At 34.9% G+C, this 19,387-nt stretch overlaps 1 protein-coding gene across 3 annotated transcripts in view; it reads left to right on the forward strand.

Annotated features, from left to right (window-relative positions):
• TENT2 (terminal nucleotidyltransferase 2) overlaps positions 1–19,387 on the forward strand; it is a 67,856-nt gene that overhangs the window by 46,991 nt on the left and 1,478 nt on the right. For all 3 annotated transcript variants that reach the window (XM_035014735.1, XM_035014733.1, XM_035014734.1), the window contains exons 13-15: positions 4,608–4,744; positions 12,292–12,383; positions 17,741–17,820. In XM_035014735.1, the coding sequence (XP_034870626.1) occupies positions 4,608–4,744; positions 12,292–12,383; positions 17,741–17,820 (309 nt within the window). The remainder of the gene's footprint in view (positions 1–4,607; positions 4,745–12,291; positions 12,384–17,740; positions 17,821–19,387) is intronic.

Consider the following 19,387-nt stretch of genomic DNA (forward strand, 5'->3'; position numbering starts at 1 on the left):
GAAAGCTATGCCATTTGAATTCTAAAAACACAAGAGTCAAAATTGCAACTCTCATTATTCCCCTAAGAAGCTGCCAAGCAGAGAGAGACCTTAATATTGAAGATTTCATATGTCATGTTCCAGACTGGTATGGATGGTTCCATGGCAGAATACTTAAATTTGAAATAATAGTGGTACAAAGTCACTACCTGACCCTTTAGATATTGCAGTAAAATCTGGTTGCGGCACCACTGGCTAAAAACCATTAAGTCTTGCTGCCACCAATGACCAAAGGCACTTGGATAATCAAGAGTTCCACACTGGGCCATATGATAATAATATAGCATTATTATTACTACTTAATTCTTACCGACTTAAAAAAGCAACATGAGTGATACAGAGCAGAATATTTACTATTGAGTTAAAGCAATGAAGTTGAGAGAGTTTAAATATATAAACTTAGGTTAAGCTTATGAAGGGATCTTTATTTTAATGAGAGCATATTTTACCTAGATTTATGCTAGGTGGAGATTTATGAGACAACTTATATTTGTTTTTTTCCCTAACGGTATCTTCATATTCCAGAAAGCCATCTTTATAGTTATGAGATGAGGAATTCTGAGGATGTAGAGTTCCTCTGTGCAGTTATATATTGAAAATATATTAAATTTTACATATATACATATGTATACATATATAGATATAGCAACTTTTTTCATTTTTAAAATGCATATAATATGATGAAGGATTTTAGTTATGTAAAACAGGCTATAAATGAATACCTTTGAAAAAGATGAATTTAAAGATTTTGATGAAGTCTGTTTTAATGATAAACATTCTCTTGAAATTGATATTATTTAAATTTTAAAAGTTATAAGGAAGTTAATTTTGAAATAATACATTATTTCAGGAGGTAACCATACTGCATTATTGTATGAATTGTATAGTTTTAATAATGATGCCTGGCATATACTAAATAATTAATATGTAGGTAATACTATTGCTGCTATGCTTTATATACATTGTATCATTTAATCCTCATTACAGTTCATGAGTACTGTTATTTTTCTTGTAGATGAAGAAGCTGAACATTTGGAAAGCTAAGTAACTTGATTAATTTCATATAGCTAATAGGTTTCAAAGCTAGATCTGACTCCCAAGCTCATGCTCTTAACCACTTCATTATAGTACTTCTACTTTATGATACTTATGTTGATTACAAAACTTTAAAAGCTTTCCAAAAAAGCTTTCAAAAACTTTAAAAGCAAATATAACTTAAAGAATTTAATGATCAGTCTTTAACATGTTACCACCATATAGTGGTAATCTGCATACAATTAAGAAAGCTTGGTAGAACTTCAATATATCATTTAGCTCTTTCTCTATTCATTCAGAAGTCTGCTTAAGTACTCCATATCAGTTATCCTTTTCTTTGAGACCTTTCTCAACATTTATATCCAGGGCCTAACAATTCATATTGTTAGAATAGGATGTAACTTAAATTTGTTTGCTTGGAGGTAGAAAACAGTCCTCCTTCATTTAAGGCATATATCTTTTTTTAAAAAAATATTTATTTAGAGAGATTGTGTGTGTGTGTGCACACGGGGAGGGGCAGATGAAGGGGGAGAGAGAGACTCTCAAGTAGACTCTGAGCTGAGTGTGGAGTCCGACAGGGAGTCAGCTTTCCCCCCTCTCTCCCTCTCATCCCGCTTGCCCACTCCCTGTCTCTAAAATAAAATAAAATCTTTAAAAAAATAGGGAATAAATTTATTGAGAGAGAGAGTGTGTGCCTACGCAAGCAGAAGGGGGCAAAGGGAGAGGGAGAGAGAGGATCTTAAGTAGACTCCGTGCTGAATGCAGAGCCAGACCTCAGGACCCTGAGATCCTGACCTGAGCCAAAATCAAGAGTCAACTGCCCAGCTCACTGAGCCACCCAGGTGCCCCTAAGGCATGTGTCGTTTTAAAGAACAGTTATCAAGTGAAAGTTTAGCCAATCTAATTTATTCCAGAAAGTGCTTAATTGTCCAAATTTCAAACTTTGAAGGTAAGATATTATGGCACAGATCAGAAAATAATGGAATTTGGCAAAAGATGTTTTTGCCATTTTTAGTAGGCAGTTGTGTGAGCAAAAAAGTGAGACTTTGCAGTTGTTTTTCAAGGGGTTGCCCATTAAAATTTTTCTTAACTTCGCATTGATTGAGGGAAGAAAAGGATGATACGTATCTTTAAAAATGTTAGCACTTAAATATCAATTGGAAAATGTTTTCAGGAATTAAGTTATTACAAATTTGGTTATTAGAGACCCCATATAAGATATACCCTTAAAAAATAATAAAGATGTCTTCCCCACGTTAAAAACAAACAGCATTAAGTATCAGTAATCCCCACCTCAAATGCTTTAAGAAATAGATATTACATTGTTCTCAGTTAAATTGGTTTTCCATGGATTTTGGTTGTAATTGCTTTGGCTTTTGGATTGGTCATTATGTGTTTTCTAATATGTTAGCTTAAGTTTTGCCCACCCGTATCCTATCCAAAGTAGTGTATATTATTCTTAAATACATATGCAGTAGGGGAGCTTCATTTTTAAAGAAAATTGTTTGATGAAATTTTTCTTAAAGCAGAGAATCTTTCTGTAATGTTAATGATTATAAAAAATGGGGATTTCTGATGGTTAAATGGAATTTCTGTTAACTTGTAGCATCTTTTGGATCCTTTTTTTTTTTTTTTTTTTTTTTAGTTTGGATTTCTCCTTCAGTTCTCCCCTAGTATGTATGACATGGCCCTTTTCGTATATGACCATGAAAAAGAATAGTGGCACTAAGAGGAGACTGGTCAAATTGTTGGCTCAAAGTCATTCACCATTTTAGTAGAGTAGGTCTTACAGCTCTTCAATGTTAATTTACAACTGCTGATCTTTTTCTTTAACTTATTGAACAAAATAAAAATTTTAAAAGAGGTTTAAACAGTTTTAGATTTAAGGTAAGAAAATGACTCTTTTATTTTAGCATCAGTTAATAAATTGAATGCTTACTGTGCTATGTCGTAGAAGTCAAAATTAGTAAGAAGCTTTCAGAGTGGAAGCTGTTAAATAGTACCCGCTTTTCTTTTCCTTGTCATTTGAACTTAGGTTAACCTTTTTGTTTAATTAGCCAGAAAATAATATTGAAATTTTACAATTTAAAATACTGTCCTAAGTTCAGTTTTACACTGAACAAGTAAAAGACAAAGGGTGGTAGAGGCAGTACACCTGCTCTTCCTTCTGCTTCCACTCTTTATTATAAATTGAGACTTCTTCCCTAACTCCCCCTAGTCTTAGAAACAATTTAGATTTCTACTTAAGTCTCATAATGGAACACTAAATCTGCTAGAAGTGTAAGGGGAGGTCCGAAGTTTAGGAGTGTTAGCTTTATGAACTGTGGTTGTCCTCTGAAAGAAAGGTAATCACTTCTTGGTAGTTAAAAATTATGGATAGAATTGTAGATAATAGGACGGGAGGCAATTTTTTATTTTCTTGCTCTTTTATTTTTCCTGAGGATTTCCTTTAACTAGATGCACTACTCAATTTCTCTGCATTACAGTTTAGTTATTTGGGGACCCTCTGGTTTTTAAAGTTGGGTTACTAATTGAATTGACAACTGTAAACCCAAGGTTGATTTGTTAAGTATTTGGGAACCTTAAGAATAGCTGTCATCCATTAACTAGTTGCTTTAAAAAAAAATCTATTATTAGTCTAATGGCAAAGGCGAATGTAGAAAACCTGTCTTAAGAGCAACTGTGCAAATTACCTTAAGAAGAATGTTTTCTGCCATTTGGATATGTATTACTTGAGAATCTCTGTAGTTCATTTAGTATGTTTTAGAGCCAGAACTTGCTGCTAATAGAGGAAGGATCAGATGTGAATGGCATAGTTAGCAAAAAGAATAAGTACCCATTAGTATTTTTTCTAATGAGTGTGTTGTTTGGGCGTGGATTACAAGCAAATGATACCTTCCCTTATGAATATTGTGGTAAATGTTTGCTGAATATTGCTTGCTGCTTAGTTTCCTATCATTCTTCTTTTCCCTGCCATCTATGTCTTTTCAAGTTCAATTCATGTTGAATGTCTGTCTTCTCTTCCCATTAAGATACAAAATACAAAAATAAAACAAAAATTTAAAAATCTTGAAATTGGTGTAAGTACTATTCATATACTACTTTTATGGCCTCTAAGAGAAATTTTAAGTGGCAGTTAGAAAATGCTCTTACCTTATGCTTGATACAGCCTTTACAAAGTACAACTGCTCCTTGTAGAGGCACTTAAGAAGGAGGAACATTTATAAAGGAATCTCTGTTATTTGATGAAATCTTGGTACGTATAGTAAGGATTTATTTATGAGTTAAAAAATCTTCTGCTACTGTAGTCCTCTTGGTTAAATGCGTGATATACCTCAGCCAAGGTTTGGGTACTTTCTCGCATACTGCAAACACCGGTGAAATCTTTAGTGGAAGAAAATCTTCAAATTTCCAAACTGCCAACATAAAGAAGATTTCTCGTCTCTTCTTCAGAGAGCATTAGGTCAGGATTTGTAAAGTTTTTAGTGTGTGTTGTAAATGACTTTATATTTCCCCCTTTTTCTTTTTGACAGGAATCTTTTAGTCCTGCTGTACAGCTGCATCTTGTACATCAAGCTCCATGTAATGTTCCTCCTTACCTCTCGAAGAATGAATCAAATCTTGGGGACCTCTTACTGGGCTTTCTTAAATATTATGCTACAGAATTTGAGTAAGTGAAACATCAGATTGTTTTTTATTCATTTACATATGTGAATGCTACACTTTTGGTCAGAAGCTACAAACTTGTCCAGAAATGTGTGATTTATAAAATTTAATATCTAGTGATTAATTATTAGAAACTAAATAGATTTTATATTCCTATCTAATGAAAAATGATAGTTCAGTAAGCCCAGTTTTAGTTGCCTGCAGTAGCCATCCTGTCTTATGTTTAGCTCCCTCTTTTCATAGGAGGGCTGAATAAATGTTTGTGTTGGCCATATAGGTGCTGTATAGTTTGAAACCTCTGTTTTTAGGAAGTTAAGATTTATAGTAAAAAGCACAGCTAAGACAAACATGGAAAAAGATCTCCTTGATATCTGAATAGTTAGTATATAAAAATCAAGGAACACTCTCCTTTTTTTTCCCCTTTCTTCTGAGGGTGATATGTAAACATGGAACGCTGAAGTGTATAATTAGACTGGACTTAACTGAATGTTCCTAAGGGAGTTCTAGAAGTCCAGATAGAGTGGGGTTAGGAATTGCAGCTCTTCTGATCAATTTAGAAAGGTTTGAAGGGGGAAAGAGAAAGGACTTAGGAGTTTTACAAAGTTAGAGGAGGAGGGCATGGTTACCACAGGGTACCATTTTGAAAAGATTTGGAGAGGGGAATAATGATAGCATTCATTATAAATTGTTATTACTAGCTGGGAAAAACTGTTCCCAACAGATTATCTGTATCTTCTCATTTACATACTAGCCATATGTTACAATATTTATATCATGCCTATTTTACCAGTGAAGCGTATATAGAGAGAGGTGAAGAAACTTGCCATAAGATCACACAGCTAGTCGGGGGAGTATTTCTGATAGTTTTGACTGCAAAATTAATACTCTTAACTATGGTGCTTTACTGCAGTGTTGGTATTGCCTTGTTTGCTATGATGCAGTAGCTCTAAAGAAACTTAGATGATTTGAAACATAGGGCATGAAAGAAGTAATGTTACTTAAATCCCTCAACGCAAAGCTTTCATCAGACTGTGTCTGTTTTGTTTACAGTTTAGTCTCCATTACCTAGCCCAGTGCCAGACAGTGGGTACTTGAAAAATTCTTGCTATAAATAAATAATTTTGAACGGAGGGTAAGATTATAGACATGTTGCAAAGATCCTTAAAGATGACTTAAAAATTACTGAATCAGATTAAGAAAAAACGTAGGAAAAGTGCTGGTGGAAAGTAGTTCAATAAGAATGAAGTTATAATAATCATCATTAAAGATGACTAGGACCAGAGTTTAAGTCCGGGCAACAAGGAAAAAAAGGAAGGGGCCTTCATTTATAAGATGAGAAAAGATTTAAGACTATAAGACACTGGACATAAGAGACTACAAAGGTTATTCTAGAGTCAAGATTTGTAAGATGCTGCGGTAACAAAAGCTGATGTTTCGCGAGTATTTACTTCGTGTCCTACAGTATGCTGAGTGATTCTTGTGTATTATTTAATTCTCATAGTAACACCTTGTGAGGCCTAGGGAATTTGTGTACTTGAAACTTGTCCATGGCAGTACAGCTAGATAGTGAGAGAACTGGGATTCAGTCTCAGGTCTGACTCCAGAACCACATTCTTAATTGTTAGAATATATTGGCATTGTCTTTTCTATTGTAAATTAGTGAAGTTTGCAGAGAGGGAAAAGGATTCATAGAAAAAAGGTATATTTCTACCATGTATAGTTTAGGATTAGAGCATCTAGATACCAGTGCCTTGAAAGCCAACTGCTTTGTTGGACTGAAACAAAAAGGTAGATGAACAGGCTTGTGTATTAGTTTAGTATTAACAGAAACTGGCTGGTTGTGCCAAATGATACTGGCTAGGATGCTGAGACTTCAAAAGAGGTGTTGAACTTTTGGATGCGTTTGTTATCACTATGATACATGATTTTGGAGGCATTGTCACCTTTTCTTTCGTCATACAGTGCATTTGTCAAGTGTATTATTGTTTCATATCAGATATTTTCAGAAATTTGACTGTAGGGAGCACTGCCAAGAATGTAGTCATGGCAGTTAACAACTAGGTGCTGTGCAAAGGAATTCTGGCAGCTGTTAGAAATGTTTGTAAGGATTTCTTCTGAACTTTGAGACATTCATTTAAAAGATTCTCTTTGCTCAAAGACAGAATTAAGTGTCTGTTAAGGGATGCTTGAGTATATGGTATAAATGCTGCAGAAATTTTGTATGGCCATTCAAAAATTACTAAGATTTTCTTACCTACTTCACTCACAGCTTTCTTCTAAACTTCCTGCTGAAAATTCTTAAAATGAAGCCATGCTTCTAGAACTGTACCTGGGAGCAGGGAACTGATAAATAAAAAAAGGATCAGGTTGCTCAGAGAAACTAGAAAAAAATAAAGTCTGAATGTAATCATTTTGTATTTTAACAAAACAAAACAAAATATAAGTTTTAAATATCTTACACCTAGGTACTAGAGATTCTAGGAGCCTTAAAAAGTTACCTATTTTGTAATCCTTTTATTCCCTGGATGCCTAATCACATGCCATTACTGCTAGTCTTATCTCTTGTGTTAAAAATGTATGCCTACATACTTAAATACATTTTTAAAAAAGATTTTATTTATTTATTTATTTGAACAGAGAGAGAGACAGCGAGAGAGGGAACACAGTAGGGGGAGTGGGAGAGGGAGAAGTAGGCTTCCCGCGGAGCAGGGAGCCCGATGTGGGGCTTGATCCCAGGATGCTGGGATCATGACCTGAGCCGAAGGCAGCCGCTTAATGGACTGAGCCACCCAGGCGCCCCTTAAATACATTTTTTAAGTAGGAAATTACAAAGGCCCAATTTTTTTGACTATCTCCTTTCTTACTGATTTTTTTCCTCTCATTTAATCAATAAATCATTAAGTGCCTACTATATATCAAGCTATTTTTCTATGCACCGGGGATATGACAATTAACAAAACAGGCAAAAGTCTTTGTCTTCATGGAGCTTACATTGTAGTATGTATTGTAGTACGGAGAGATAGACAGTAAACAAATAAATTGTATAGTATATACATGAGGTTAGGGATAAGAAGGAACTAATTTATAGTCTATCATTGAGATAGAAGGAAAGCCAATAGAATGTGTTGTCTTGGAATACAAAGAGAAAAAATGTCTCGAGGGGGAAGGAGTGATTATTTGTGTCACATTTTTTGATGGATCGAGTACAAGATGAGAACTAAAAGCTGACCATTGAAATATTGGTCCACATGGAGGCCACTGGACCTTTATTAGGAGCAGTTTCTATGGAAAAATAGGGATAAAAAGCATCATTGGTGTGGGCTCAAGAGTGAACAGGGACGAATTAAATACAGATAGGATAGTGTTTAGACACTAGTAATATGTAGAGTGTATATACTTATAAAGGGGAGCAGAAAAAATGGAGTAGAAATTGGAGAGTTAAGTGGGATTGAGTTTTTATTTTTCTTTTTATTTATTTATTTATTTATTTTAAAGATTTTATTTATCTGACAGAGAGACAGCGAGAGAGGGAACACAAGCAGGGGGAGTGGGAGAGGGAGAAGCAGGCTTCCCGCTGAGCAGGGAGCCCGATGTGGGGCTTGATCCCAGGACCCTGGGATCATGACTTGAGCCGAAGGCAGACGCTTAACGACTGAGCCACCCAGGTGCCCCGAGTTTTTGTTTTTAGAAAGGAAAAATAACCTATCTTGATGGCAAAATTGATGATACCAGGAAAAGATATAGTAAATTGTTGAATAGTATGCTTTTTTGAATCAGGAAGGGTTGGAATCTAGAGCACAAGTGGGATAGGAGCACAGATGATGCGTTAATAATAATAAGTAAAAGAGTATATGGATTCAAAGGAATGCCAGTTGAATTGATGTGGGAGCTAGTGGAAAATATCTTCTGGTTGCTTTAGTTTTTTTAGTGAAATGAAGCATGGACATCACCTGGGAATGATTGTGAGGGAGGAAATTTGGAAAGTGAGGGAAAGTATGAATTGTCCTGTAGGAGAGTAAAGGAGTGAATTAACTATGGAAATACAGTATGTTTGGTGGGTAGTAGCATTTAGGGTCCTTTTGAGCTAAGTCATCATGAATTTTAAGTGAATTTAAAGTTATCATGAATTCAAGGTCAGCATGGTTGCGTATTTTTCTCCAGCCACATTGAGCTGCAGGGGAAAGGATTGAAGTAGACAAAGACTTAATTATGGTTGTATTTCAACCAACTAAGTTCAGTGCAGCAAGAAGGGTAAGAGAGTTTGGGGGGATGGTATGCAAGCAAGTGATTTTTAATAACTGACCATGGACTGAATATATTCAGTCTTGAAAATGTGGACACGGGGATGGATGCATGTAGGACATCCAGGTGGCAGTTTCCAGTTGTTTTTTTTTTTAAAGATTTTATTTATTTATTTGACAGAGAGAAACACAGCGAGAGAGGGAACACAAGCAAGGGGGAGTGGGTAAGGGAGAAGCAGGCTTCCTGTGGAGCTGGGAGCCCGATGCGGGGCTCGATCCCAGGACCCTGGGATCATGACCTGAACTGAAGGCAGACGCTTAACGACTGAGCCACCCAGGTGCCCCGGCAGTTTCCAGTTGTTAGTTGCAATAATTGTCCTAGAGCTTAGTAGCAAGGTCAAAGCTGGAGAAAAGGATTTGGGAAAGAAACATCAGACTGTTAAAGCTTGGGAGGGGTACTGTAGCATTAGAAGAGGATTGAAAGAGGCAAGGCCCTGATGGACACCAGCATTTAAGGGGTCAGGTAGAAGAAAGGGTCAGGCAGAAGAACAAAACAAAACTCTGGGATTAGAGCAGAATTTTCTGTTTGCTTACGAGGTTTGAAATCCCTGACATTTTCTTTTTGTTTTCTTCCCAGCCCTTAATAATAAAACAAAACTGTATATATTTGTTCACTTAATTTGACTACTCTTGCTTAATATATATAGCCACATAGTTCAGGCCCATAATTTTGACTTTTTGTTGGACTTAAATTTTTGTTTGTAATGTTCCAATGTAAGCATAGTATTTTGAAATAAATAGTCACAAAAAGAATGGCTAGAAGAGAGTGAATAGATCAGTAGCAGTTCATTATCATTACTGAAGAAAAGAAGCAAACATCTTAACCAATGTAGGGTTGGTAAACCGAGTTTTACATTCAGAAGATTGTCATATATTATCAAATCTGTTTTAGATTAAATTAAACCATATATCTGCTCTTTTCTGATACATTCCTCTTCTATGGACTATACCTTATTTTACATTTCAATTATTGAGTGACAATAACAGATTTTTACATGGTAAACAAATTATGGTAGAAAAATATGGTATGATAAAAGGCTTAATTTTGGGCCTGTGTTTTAAAGAAAGAAATATTTAGGGAAAATGTTTCTAAATTGCCATTTGAATTTTACATTTAAATTCACTTCTAAGAGTAAAAATAGCATATAAGTTATATATATCAGGTTTTATGATTTCATATATTTAGTAATTTAGAAATATTTAAAAGTGCTTTGAAAATGCAATAGATTGAATCAGTCTAAATAATAGTGATTTAAAATATTTTTTTCCTCTGTGAAGTACTTCAGGTGTTACAGTCACTTAAATAACTGCATTATTTGGGTTGATTATAGGTTGAAGCTTAAATGATACCTGTTTAGGGATGATAAAGTGAATATTGGTATGTCACATATGTTTCTGTCACCTGGTTTAGAACCAAGTATTGGCATGTAATATAAATTCTGGATTGGATTTCATACAAGTATGGTGAGGAGAGTTCCTTTGATTTAAGAAAGTAAAAATTGTAATTTAGCAGCAGGATACAGTATTTCAAGATTCTAAACTTGTCTGAAAAAAATCGCTTTATCCCTTTTTAACATAATGTTTCCAATTTTAATTTTATTGCAGATTCAACTGTCCTGTAAGTTCAGTGAGAAACAAGTAGTCTCAAGAAAAAAGTTCATTTTATTAGTGAAATATATCTTAAGTGGTATAAAGTAAAGCACATAGTATAATTCAACCGTGATCATGTTTGGTTCAGGCATGTGGTTATATAACTCTCCCCTTGACATTGTTGTTTTATTTTAGTGTTATTAGTTATTTATTAATTTATTTAAGTCATCTCTGTATCCATTGCGGGGCCTGAACGCACAACCCCAACGTCAGGAGTTGCATGTTCTACCTATCGACTGAACCAGCCAGGCACCTCTACATTGTTATTTTAAAAAAATTTTGGAAACACACTTGGGCCAACAGAGCAGTGTACTTTTCTGTTTGGAGTTTATACTAATGGAGCTGCTGTACACGAAATACCTAAAACATGTTACTGTAATTAATACTGTTTCTCATTGATAACCCACTTAGTTTTTAAAAAGCATAAATTCTGCTATGTATTCTTAAAGAACTTAAAGCTGTCTTTGCGAAGTATTTCTAAATTGTACTCCTCATAAGAAAAAATAGAAAATCATACTTTGAGGATCCTTTTCAATTATCAAACTTCACAAGATGCAATGTTTTTTTGCATATTTTACATAGAGATTAATCAGTTTTCCAGAAACAAATGCCGTATTGGACCCTCAATTATATTCCTAGGGGTTCTTTTTCATCTGATAAGTAGAGGAAGGGTAAGATAAATGTTGGAGTTGGAAGGTCCCAAACCTTGGTCTTTTTATTCTTACTGAAATGATGGACAAAGCTAAATATGGCTGAAAATAGAGATATTAACTATTTTCCAAACTCATTTGTCTCTTAAATACAAACTGAATGGTCATACGTTTTACAGTGTTCCTTGAGAAAAAGAAAATTGTACTTGTGCAGAACTATTATAATTGTAAAGAAATTTTTAAAAAACAAAATATAAGGTTAGTACATACTAAAGACTGAACAATTACTTTCAGACATGCTGATAAAAAATTGTTTTACTTGAATATAACTTTACTGTTAAGAGCTACATCTGATATATAGCAATAACAGTATGTTTTCATAGAGTATTAATTTTTCCTAAAACAGCATCTACTGGCTTCTCTTGGATAATTGTAAAATTTTCTCCCAAATCATACAAGTGGCGCAGTAAACAAAAATTATTTAATGATACCAGAAAACAACACAAGATTGCATCTCTCTTAACAAATAAAAAATCCTTACTGAGGTGCTAACAGCGAATTGTAACAGAAATGTAACAATTTTTACATTTTTTGCTTACTTATGCTTTATTTTTCATATTACTTCATTTATTCAATAAATATGTATTGAAGGCCTCCTTTATACTAAGCAGTTATTTGAACAGTGAAAAAATACATAAATCAGCATCTTGGAGCTTTCATTCTGCTTCGGCGAGATATGCAGTAAACAGTAACATACTAAATAAGCAAATTGTTAGAATATAAGTGCTGTGGAGAAAAAAGGAGAAGGGGAAAAGGGATTATGGTGCTGAGGGTCAAGGCAAGTTTCAGTATTTTGTGAGAAAATTAGAGTGGGACTTAGTATTATATAATAAATACAATAAAAGGGAAAATTAAGAATATAGTTAACAGTTATGTTTTTCTTCTTGTAGCTGGAACAGTCAAATGATTTCAATTCGTGAAGCCAAAGCCATTCCCAGGCCTGATGGTATTGAATGGAGAAATAAATACATCTGTGTAGAAGGTAGATTTTCCATAACTACTTATTTACCATCTGGTTATCACCATGGTACTGAGAGAATTACTTGAATAATTCCAGTTTGTATTTCAGTTAAAAGTAATACATTTATGTTCTGACTTAAAAGTCTTTTAGTTATAAAATTTTCTTTTTTTTTCTTCCAACTTTTTGCTTAAATTCCAGTTATAGTTTAATATTAGTTTCAGGTGTGTAGAAGTTAGTGCTTCAACACTTCCTTACAACACCTGATGCTCATCACAAGTGCCCTCCTTAATCCCCGTCACCTATTTCACCCATCCCTCCACCCACCTCCCCTCTGGTAACCATCAGTTTGTTCTCTGTAGTTAGCGGTCTGTTTCTTGGTTGGCCTCTCTCTTTCGTTCCCCCTCTGTGTTGGTTTGTTTTGTTTCTTAAATTCGACATATAAATAAAATCATATGGTATTTGTCTCTCCCTCATTAACTCCACTTAGCATAATACTCTCTAGTTCCATCCACATTGTTGCAAATGGCAAGATTTCATTCTTTTTTATGGCCGAGTATTTTCATTTAATTTTTAAAAGTAAATTCTTTAGCTGTAAAAATGATAAATATGAATTTAGGCATTTAATCTTCTAGTTTATAATATATGAGCAGTCTTTATGCATCCCTCCTGCTTGTAGTTGACTGAAGCTTAATTTCATGACTTGAAAGTAGAAGAAAATACTACCTTCATGTGATGATTCTTACATTAAGATAAAATGAGTTCTTTTAAAATTAAAACATTGATATTTAATGCAAGCTAGGTTTTTATGAATAGAAATTTATTTTACTTTAAAAATTAAATGCCCTGAAGATAATTCTCTAAAATTAATTTACATATAGTTGAATACTTCTTTGAGTTGGTGGGAAATTGACTTCAAGAAGCACAATTATTCTCACTGATGCTAAATTGAAGACTTGTAAACCTTGAGGTAAAAAAAAATAAAGCGTTAAGTTCAGCATTTGTAGGAAAACATCACATTTAGAATGTTTTAATCTTGGATTACATGCAACATCTTAAGAGTTTATGAATATGAAATTAAATTTCCTGCTTTGGTGGTTGGTTTGTTACACAGTGGGTGTATATTATTTTAGTTACTTGTGTTCTTTTGAATATTAAATACTTGTAAAGTGCTGTGTGTGATGTGATCCAATAGCTTGGCATATGGCATTACGCTGTTAAAAAACACAGGCATACCTTGGATATATTGTGGGTTCAGTTCCAGACCACCATAATAAAGCAAGTATCGCAATAAAGTGAGTCATGAATTTTTTTGGTTTCCCAGTGCATATAAAAGTTATGTTTACCCTATGTTCTAGTTTGTTAAGTACACAATAGCATTATGTCTAAAAGAATAATGTACATATCCTAATTTAAGAAGACTGTTGCTAAAAATTCTACCCATCATCTAAGTTTTCAACAAGTCGTAATCTTTTGGCTGATGGAGGGTCTTGCCTCAGTGTTGATGGCTGCTGTCTGATCAGGGTGATGGTTGCTGAAGGTTGAGGTGGCTATGGATTCTTAAAATGAAAATGAAACAACAGTGAAGTTTGCTGCATCAATTGACTCTTCCTTTCACAAATGATTTCTCTGTAGCATGTGAGAGCATTTTACCCATAGTAGAACTTCTTTCAAAATTGGGAGTCAATCCTCTCAAACCCTGCCCCTGCTTTATCAACTAAGTTTATGTAATATTCTTAATCCTTTGAATCCTTTGTTGTTTTTTCAGTATTGTCACCAGGAGTAGATTCTGAGGAGCAGGTCCTATCCACTCAAGTTTTATCATGAGATGGTAGCAATTCAGCCACATCTCCAAGCTCCACTTCTAATTCTAGTTCTCTTGCTATTTCCACCACATCTGCAGTTACTTCCTTCACTGAAGTCTTGAATCCCTCAAAGTCATCCATTAGGATTGGAATCAGCTTCTTCCAACTCCTGTTAATGCTGATATTTTGACCTCTTCCCATGAATCACAAATGTCCTTAATGGCATCTCGAATGGTGCATTCTTTCTAGAAGGTTTTCAGTGGCTTTTGCCCAGATCCATAGAGAAAGCACTATCTATGGCCAATTATAACCTTACAAAATATATTTCTTAAGTAATGAGACTTGAAAGTTACTCCTTGATTGATGGGCTGCAGAATGGATATTGTGTTAGCAGGCATGAAAACAGCAATCTCATTGTACATCTCCATCAGAGCTCTTGGGTGACCAAGTACATTGTCAAGGAGCAGTCATATTTTGAAAGGAATTTTTTTTTTCTGAATTGTAGGTCTTAAAATAATATGTTGTAAACAGATGTGCTGTCGTCCAGGCTTTGTTGTTCCATTTATAGAGCACAAGCATAGTAGATAGAGCATAAATAGCATAATTCTTAATGGCCCTAGGATTTTCAGAATGGTAAATGAACACTGACTTCAACTTAAAGTCATCAGCTGCATTAGCCCCTAGTAAGAGCATCATCTTGTCCTTTGAAACTTTGAAGCCAGGCATTGACTTCTCTCTAGTTATGAAAATCCTAGATGGCATCTTCTTCAAATATAAGGCTGTTTCATTTACATGGAAAATCTGTTGTTTAATGTAGCTGCCTTCGGGAATTATCTTAGCTAGATCTTCTGAATAAATTTCTGCAGCTTCTACATCAGCACTTGCGGCTTCACCTTACACTTACATTATGGAGATGGCTTCTCTCCTTAAGCCTCATAAACCAAACTCTGCTAGCTTCAGACTTCTCTTCTGTAGCTTCCTCACCTCTCTCAGCCTTCATAGAATTGGAGAAAGTTAGGGCCTTGCTTTAAACTAGGTTTTGGCTTAAGGGAATATTGTAGCTACTTGGTCTTCTATCCAGACCACTGAAACTATCTCCATATCAGCAGTAAGACTGTTTCACTTTCATATTCCTGTATTCACTGGAGTAGCTCTTTTCATCTTTTCATTTCCGTAAGGAACTTTTCCTTTGCATGCACAACTTAGCTAACTTACCCAAGAAGCCTAGCTTTGACCTGTCTTGATGTTCAACATGTCTTCTTCACCAAGCTTAATCATTTCTAGCTTCTGATTTAAAGTGAAAGATACGTAACTCTTCCTTTCACTTCACTTGGATACTTCAAGGCCATCGTGTGTTGTTTTTTTTTTTTTGTTTTTTTTTAAAGATTTTATTTATTTGTGAGAGAGAGAATGAGATAGAGAGAGCATGAGGGGGGGAGGGTCAGAGGGAGAAGCAGACTCCCCGACGAGCAGGGAGCCTGATGTGGGACTCGATCCCGGGACTCCAGGATCATGACCTGAGCCGAAGGCAGTCGCTTAACCAACTGAGCCACACAGGCGCCCCATTGTGTGGTTAACTGGCCCAATTTCAGTATTGATGTGTCTCAGGGAAAATAGGGAGGCCTGAGGAGAGGGAGAGAGATGGGGCAACGGCCACTGGGTGGAGCAGTCAGAACACACACAGCATTTCTTAAGTTTGCCATCCTGTGTGGGTGTGGTCATGGTGCCCACAAACAATTATAATAATAACAGCATCAAAGACAGCTGATCACAGATCACTATAACAGATACAATAATGATGAAAAGTATGAAATACTAGGAGAATTACCAAAATGTGATAGAGACAACAAAATGAGCAAATGCTGTTGGAAAAATGGCACTGCTAGACTTGCTTAGCACAGGGTTGCCATAGACCTTCAATTTATAAAAAAAAAAACAACAACCCACAATATCTGCGAAGTACAGTAAAGTGAAGTGCAGTAAAACAATGTATCCTATACTGTGACAATAAACTCCTTTTAAAAATGGCCTTAGTAAGCAATAAAAAATATATATATACACAAAAGGAGGATTTTTTTTTAATTATGGGCCTGATTAGATTATTTGACAAATCTAGAGTTAACCTCTTCATCAGATTTCCTATTCTTCCATGCTTTTTCCAGGTCTTTCCCCTCAAATTGCATTTTTTCCTTTTAGCGCCTGCATTTTCTTTCCCTCTAGTCACATTCTCTTTCAGCTTTAGAGCATACATAGGTCTTCTCATCCTTGAAAAATACTCTTGATTTTAGTGGCTCTTGTAAGTACTTTTTTTTCCCTCTTTTACAGTGCCAAAATTCTTTTTTATTTAAGTAGGCTCCACACCCAATGTGGAGCCCAGCATAGGGCTTGAACTCACGACCCTGAGATCAAGACCTGAGCTGAGATCAGGAATCAGATGCTTAACTGACAGAGCCACCCAAGCACCCCCAGTGCCAAAATTCTTAAACTCTAGTCATTTTTACCTACTCTTGGCATTATTTCAGCTATCTCATCTCATTTTAATGCCTTTAGTTATCTTCCTGTGCTCACTAGCATCCTCAGGTTCCTTCCTTCTCATATAGATAGTTTCCTTATGTCTGTATATGGACTCTTGTCTCTTACCTTGTGGATGAAGGGTTAGTGGGTGGGGGTGAAGATGTGGAAGGTAATGTTGGGGAGACAACACACATAAAAACTTTTCCTTTGTTTTCTTTCTGTCTTCTGTACTTGCTATCCTTTTTCTCTCCTTTCACTGCCAAATTTCTCCTACAAGTTATTGTACTCACTGTATCTTTTTCTAAACCACCTACTCATACCATAACTCTGCACTGTTTTCTATCCTCCTGAGTATTAAACCTCTACTTTGAAAGGTAGTGACCGTTCTCCTGCTGGACAGATCGTGGTCTTTTAAATTAAAATTAAATTTAAAATTACCTTTCTGTGGTATTTGACATTGACCACCTTTTTTGTGTATAGTGTTTTATTCTTTCTGATAATTGTTATTTAACTTATTTTTATTTCCCTTAGGGTAGGGATAGGTCCTTGACCCTCTGTGATTCTTCAGAATTCTTACTCACTTTTGTGATTTAGAATTAACATACCTATGCTGATGACTTTGTTTTAGTTATCCTCTCTCTTGAATTGTATCTACCTTATTAGAACACAGTTCATAATAAAACTATTTTTATTTTTATTTTTTTAAAGATTTTATTTATTTATTTGACAGAGTTAGCGAGAGCAGAAACAAGCAGGGGGAGTGGGAAAGGGAGAAGCAGGCTTCCTGCTGAGCAGAGAGCCTGATGTGGGGCTCGATCCCAGGACCCTGGGATCATGACCTGAGCCGAAGGCAGACGCTTAACCAACTGAGCCACCCAGGCGCCCCTAAAACTATTTTTAGATGCATATATCTGATAAGAGATTAGGCTTCACAATATGCAGTTGCTATTTTGTAGGTTAAAAACTGTCAAATATTGGCAGTTTCATATAGTTAAACCTAATATAGAAACTGAAGTTCTAATTTTAATAATTTCTTGTTTATATGTACATTTAACATTGCAGAACCTTTTGATGGAACAAATACAGCCAGAGCTGTGCATGAAAAGCAGAAATTTGACATGATCAAGGATCAATTTTTAAAGGTAAATAATGCATCAGATTAACTCTAGAAACATTAGTGTAATAGTATGCTTTGAAAATGGAAAAATATATTTATAATAGAACATAATAGCCCTGTTTCCTGTGTTATGAAGTCATTAAAGTGGCACAGTAGGAAATTTATTACTTGATTGATAGATACACTTTTCCTTCAGAGAAATCTGTTTTTGTTCACATGGCTTTCACTCTGATGGAAGTAAGCATTTCCTTAGTGAGCCAGTTAAGCTCTCAGAATGAGTGAGTAAAACCTAATGGACTCATTTCTCTCCTTAAAATTTCAAGGAACTTAGTGTAGCTTTAGAAGAGGGCTGATGTTTGTTCCATGATTTTTCTTCTGCATACCCCACTGTAACAGTGAACCTGAGTACCTTTTTATCTTTGCTTATATTTTGAGAAATTAAAAGAAAATCAATGTGTATGTTTGTATACCCACACATTTTGTATATATAAACTTCAGCCATATGTATGTAAACTGTCATTTATTATTTGGCTCTTTGGTCTACAGTATGAATTGATTCATCAGTGATTTTGTTAGGTGTGGTTTCTTTCTTCAAGGAGTTCCACAGTACAGTGTAGAAACATTGATGGAAATATATACTGTGAGACATATAGGAGAGAATGCTTCATTGAAGAAAAAGATCAGTGAACTATGAAGGTTATTTTAGAGGAATACTTTCTCATTAGACATACAAGTGGACTTCATTTTGATGATAATTAAAAATGCAAGTGTATCATATTACAAGCTATCCTTCCACATTAGGCCCTCTCAGTTTGTCAGCCAGATTAGAATATTAAGATTAATGGAATTCTGCAGGGCAAAACAAATATCCAAGAGGGAATATTTTTGTCTATCAGAACAAATTGAGAACTCAAAAACAGCATTGCTACATTGTTGATGCGTGAGTTTTCATTTAGGATTGATTAGCTATAAAACCAATACTTTCAGTCAATTGAACAACTGAAGTGAGAATTAAACTACAAAGATATGCAGTCACCAAGTAGTGAGCCAGAGTTTTAGCCTGTGTATAGAATTTGTTTTTTTTTTTTTTTTTTTACAAGTTATATATTTACTCTTCTTTTTCAAAACTATAAAGTGGTTTATTTGAGATTTACTCTCTCCATAATATTGTTTTTGATTGAAAAAGCTTACTAGATGCAAACTAGTCAACCAAGTAATTGAAGTAATTTTCTCACACCCTCTCAAACCCAAAGGTTTTGTCTTCATTGCCTTGCTGTTGTAGATGAAATAGTTTAAATCTCTGAATAATTAATGTCTTGGTGTTAATATTGTCAGTTGTATCTTTTTGTACCACCTCTGTGTCCATTTCTTTTTTAATGAATTGGAATTACACAGGTATAGAGTTTTTAAATAACATTTTCTTTTCTGATGGCAGAAGCAATACTTTTACTATGTTAAAAACTTGGGAGATAAAAAAACACAAAGAAAAAAAATTACCCCAATTTTACCACCTAGAGAGAACCACTACTTAACATTCGTAGTAACTCTCATTTCAGTCTTTTGTTCCACTTATATTTTATGTTTTAAGAATG

The sequence above is a fragment of the Mirounga leonina genome, unplaced genomic scaffold (genome assembly GCF_011800145.1).
Source record: "Mirounga leonina isolate KUSES-001 unplaced genomic scaffold, KU_Mleo_1.0 Mir_168, whole genome shotgun sequence".
In the NCBI taxonomy this organism is placed as follows: Eukaryota; Metazoa; Chordata; class Mammalia; order Carnivora; family Phocidae; genus Mirounga; species Mirounga leonina.